Below are 5,016 nucleotides of genomic sequence, written 5' to 3' on the forward strand. Positions count from 1 at the left end.
ACACTGTGGGTTAAATGGGCCCAAGTCACAACTGAGGAGAAACAAAGCAGCATGAGAAAGGTAAGAAAACCATGGAAATCAGATTAAGATGCTATGGCAGAGGCCTTGATGTACCAGATTTGGGTGTACAGGCAGATACGTGTGTATATGTGGAATCCCACTGTTACTTTCAGGGATAAAAATGCAGATGTAGTTTAAATAGAAAAGTTAAGGTATTGTCTTGCTTAAGAAAACTCTTTTTTCAGATTTATCCCTGTCCTTCAGTGAAGTCCGGGTTTCTATCCAACTTCTTAAAATCCTTTTTTGCTGTTAAGAATGACAGCACCAGGAGGAAGTCAGGTGGCAGCCAAAAGATGGTGGAAATGACTTTTGCGAGGAAGCTGCTTTGCTTGCATTGTCTGGCTCTGGTTGCCACGCTGTATGGCAAGAGGTGAACTTCATGGGTGCAAGGAGACAGAGTCAGGGGAGAACCTGACCACGGAGACGAACGAGAATCTGGATTTTGGGAAAGGAAGGAACTGTGTGCGTAATCAAGTGTGTCTGTACTATTTTATAGATAAAAATGTATTTTACATATTAAAAAAATGACATTTTTAATGCGTTTTGGTTGAGCCTTTTCAGTCACAGCAGCATGCAAATAAAACCTAAAAGCATTTTATTTATTCTGAGTTTCTTCTGTGAGTGCTGCTTGTTACAGAATCTCCGTTCTTTGAGGATTTCTGTAACAAGTATCAGCAGTTGGCACTACACGGGGTTGATTTTTTGCATGGGTAAATTTTATTGATCAAAGGGCTTGTTTTAAACGGGACAGAAGCAGAGTCTGACATGCTATGTGGATGTGTTGCTGTTACCAAATTTTCACCGGTTTCAGGTTTTGCAGAATTTGAAAAACTTTTGGTCTTCATGTGTCACTACGTTAGTAGTGTGCTTTTTGAAGACAGACCCAAAACATAGCAGGCTTACACATGTTCATTACAGTTTGTTTAAGCCCTGCAGATGAACTCAGTGCTGTTTATTTTGTATGAAACATTAATTTTGCTGGGATGGTTGCACCGTAATTTGAACAACTTCAATGTTGTCTTCACAGTACTCAAAATTTAAAGAGCACATGGATAGAAATTTACATGCTTACATGTGGTAAACTCTAAAACATTGCATTAAGGAATCCACTGAAATTAATGTATAATATCTTTTGTATGTGTGTTTTGTTTGGGTTTTTTGTTTGTTTTTGTTTTTGTTTTTACAGTGAAGATGAATGTGTTATCAGTCATGACAAAGCTGTACCTTTGGGCAGATTTTTTTTATTTTTATTTTTTAACAAACGTGGCATGATTTGGATGGCTGATTTGACTCTGTGTGTGTCTATATCACCTGTTGCCTGTAGCACCATTAATTTGAGACTGGAAGAAAAATGATGGTGACAGAAAAGTGATGGCTTTGAAGGAGGCCTAACTATATTTAGCTTTGGATGGGATAGTCCAGCTCAACATCAGTGTTGTGAGGGGCAGGAAAAACTGGCAGTACTTAATCTCACTTGGGTAGTATTCTACCTTTGCATTTTAAACTAAACTTTAAAAAACAACAACAAAACCCCCTAAGATGTGAATGCAAACCAGCCTCTCTTCCCCTCTCCTACCTTCTTGAGTGCAAATGACTGCTATATGTCTGTTGGTGTGACCGCAAACAACTATTTCATTCCTTTAATTTCCCAAACTTTGGGAAGATTTACAGTGTTGATACATGTGCAGCAATGTTTATTAGCATAATTGCTGCACAGCTAATAGTATCATTTAGGGTTGCTCTTACTTGTGGTGTTTCGATTTCTTGTTTAACAAGAAGTCATCTAAAGAATATTAATTAAAGTTATGATTACACAACTGAGCAACAAAATTGAAAGACATGTCACCTGAGAGATTTGACAAAAATCTGTAATTAAATGGTTCTTTACTAACTTCATAAGCATGTTAGTAATTAGTTGTCTCTACAATGTAGTACTGGCTGAGGGAGGATTTTTTGCCTTATTGTGTATTTGACCATATGTTGGTGTTCAGCGCATTAGTAACCTCTGCCATGAGTTTCTTTATGCCGCTGGTTGCTTTTAATTTAAAGTCTCCATATTTGGGCACTGTATGGACTGTTAGGATTTTGTGTGTTCATGAGCATCTTCATGTTAACTTGGAAAATCCTCTTCCCTGTTTTGGTTGTTTTTTTTTTTTTTGTTTGGGGTTGGGTTGGGTTGTGGGTTGTTGGGGTTTTTTTTTTGGCATAGTCTGCTCTGCATTCAGGACTTTAAGAAATTCAGAACCTTTAGTCTTACTTTCCACTTTCAACAAGAGACGTTTTTCTTAATTATTATGCCTGCCCTCTGTACTTGTTAGAATTCTAACAGTTTGCTTTATTTTTGCCTCTAGTTGAGCTTTTTCCTCTAAGCATGGCAGAGATTTCAGTAACTCTTTCTGCTGTTTCACGGCATGGTTCTCTTCACTTGGAAATAGCTTGTCCAAAATTCTGATGTAGGAGTTGACTCCTAGTGATACTGCTTTCTTACAGGGTCCATGGCAATTTCAAGTGAGAAATATTGAATAATTAAATAATGGATGGATTAGAGCTAGAGTTAGGACTTTTGCTGAGAATTGAATCATCTATTCAGAAGCATTTGGGTGTATAAAACTGTGTTCCATTACTATCCTGTTAGGGTTATCCAAAAATACGCATATGATACTGCAGTTTGTATACAACTTGCAAGAGTAATTTTTTTTCTTTTTTTTCCCCCCATACCTCTGACATAGAGAGAAAAAGAAATATTCCTGTTTCTATTGTGGAATTTGGATTTTGGCTAGGAATATTTTTTTATAATGTTTCACCTTTTGTGAATGAAATATTTGGGGCTAGTATTTTCTTGCATATTAACTTTGCAATTTAGGCAAAAATTATTCTATCTTCATGGTTAAGGCAGAGTTTCTCAGAAGTAAGGGAAATAGAGAAGCTAAAGCAGTAGCCAGGATGCGAAAGGAAACAATCTTGAAGTGCAGATGAATGATATCATATTAATCTTTTCTGGTATCAGGCATACAAGTATCTCAACACCACCCACTGACGTGGTGCTGTTTTATTTTGCCGGACAGCCAAGGATCAATGAGATTTACGTGGAGGTGATGCTTTTCTCCCTTCTCCCCTTACTAACTTTTCTCATCATCTCCATCAAACCAGATCTTATCTGTTGATTTTAGTCTGATTATAAAATATGGTGTCAAAGGTGCTGAAAGATCCTCACCTCTCTTCCCAAATACCTGACTCCTTCCCTGGGACCTTCTACCCCACTTTCCTTCACCAGTGATCCTCCACGTGTTTTTTTGAGTGCTTTGCAGGGGAGACAAAAGAGTGCAAAATGGGGAAGGGGGAGCATAGCTTGCTTCACACCATGCAGGCAGCACTGCGTCATCTGAAGCACGACGCTAGAAGAGGAGAAGGGCAGAAGGTGAGGCAGAACAGATTAAAACTGGACACAAGACTATGCTGGAATAGTATAGGTGGCTAAATTAATACCATTTAGTATAATTGGCTGCTGCATATATTAAAAAATTAAAGCAATCTCCCCGAATGCAGCAAAGCTCAGAGACTGGGTTTTCATCTGTGATAAGACATGACAACAAGCAGTGGGAAAATACGTCAGTAAATTTGTTTAGTTGAGAAATCCTGTTCTAGGAAAACTGATATTTTCTGGGAAGCTATTCTTCTAAGTAGCTTTCACAGAAATCAAGTGACACGATATTTTGGAAATGTCATGCTAATCATTTTAACTTCAAGAAATTTTACAGGCTGTCTGTAATAAACAACAATAGAACGAAGAGTTGTAATAATCATTGCAGAGATGGTCTCCGTTTAGCTGCCACCTTCATGGTAACGAGAGTTTGTCAGGACATAAGAGATGCAGCTTCACAAACCTGTAGAGTACACTCACTGCCTGCATCTACATTAACACTACTTGTGGATGTGGACGTACCTACAAACGTGACAAATGTGCAGGAGTAGATCTGTAGAGCAACTCTGTTGATGTGGAGTACCTGGTCGTCCACACTGTGTGGACTTTTCAGGGGACTTCAGCTTCAGGCTAGCTCAAGTCTGGCCCTTTGGACTCAGCCTCTGTTAGCAGCTGGAGTGCAATAGTGGTGCTCTTTAAATTTACCTTCCTGTTCAGTTTCATCCATTTTGTGCACTCCAGGGCACTTCTGGGAGGTGGTACCTGGCAGAGGGAGTGGGGGCGATCAGTGAGGAGCGCTCCTCGCCCCAGCGCTGGCAATGCAAGTGTGGATGTGCTGAGCCACGTCCTACAGCAGGGGTCTGCAGCCCCCGGTGGCATCAAGCCAGGAGCAGACACTGTGTTTTATTCGGTTGGTCTATAAAACTGTACTTCTGTACCTCCAAACCTCACCTGGCTCCTCCAGCCAGATAAAGTGAGGGAAGGGCACCTGTGCGGTTAACTCTGGTGCCCATTTTGGTTAACTTTTGAGTCTATTTGCAATTCACTCTCTTCTCCTGGACGTGTTCTACTAGATCGACCTGAAAAAAAAAGCACTTGTTTTTATTGAAACCTGCCATTTCATAGCAGCACTGTCCTCCTTGTGGTTTATTTTGGTGAGGGTACAAATTACACTTTAGTAACAAGACTTAATTATCTTGTCTGGGCAGAGGTGTGGTGATGGTATTTAACTTTAAATATTAAACCCAGAAGAGACTGGCTTCCCCATACATGCTAAAAGCTATAGCAAGGAAGCCATGCCGTTCAATTTTCAACAAAGACGCATTATTAGTAATGCTACTGCAGAACACAGCGCGGCCGCCCGCCTTCATACAAAACGCCGCTGCCCGAACAAGCCCAGGCAGGTGCCAGTAGCCCCGTGGCCTTCAGCCGGGGCCGGCGGCCCAAGCGCAAGCCTGAAGCCCTCCTTCACTCCCCCGGGGCACCGACAGCCGCCGCCACAGCCTGTTGCGGCGGGGGCCCGCCGGGGGGGGGGG

The 5,016-nt window shown here is 41.0% G+C and overlaps 1 protein-coding gene across 1 annotated transcript in view; it reads left to right on the plus strand.

Annotated features, from left to right (window-relative positions):
* Positions 1-3,388: 3,388 nt before the first annotated feature.
* The window catches only part of SMARCA5 (SWI/SNF related, matrix associated, actin dependent regulator of chromatin, subfamily a, member 5), a 27,018-nt gene continuing 25,390 nt past the window's right edge, over positions 3,389-5,016 (plus strand). Inside the window, exon 1 of the mRNA XM_009894177.1 lies at positions 3,389-3,478. Within this exon, the coding sequence (XP_009892479.1) occupies positions 3,389-3,478 (90 nt within the window). The remainder of the gene's footprint in view (positions 3,479-5,016) is intronic.

This window comes from Charadrius vociferus, unplaced genomic scaffold, assembly GCF_000708025.1.
Source record: "Charadrius vociferus isolate BGI_N301 unplaced genomic scaffold, ASM70802v2 scaffold21, whole genome shotgun sequence".
In the NCBI taxonomy this organism is placed as follows: Eukaryota; Metazoa; Chordata; class Aves; order Charadriiformes; family Charadriidae; genus Charadrius; species Charadrius vociferus.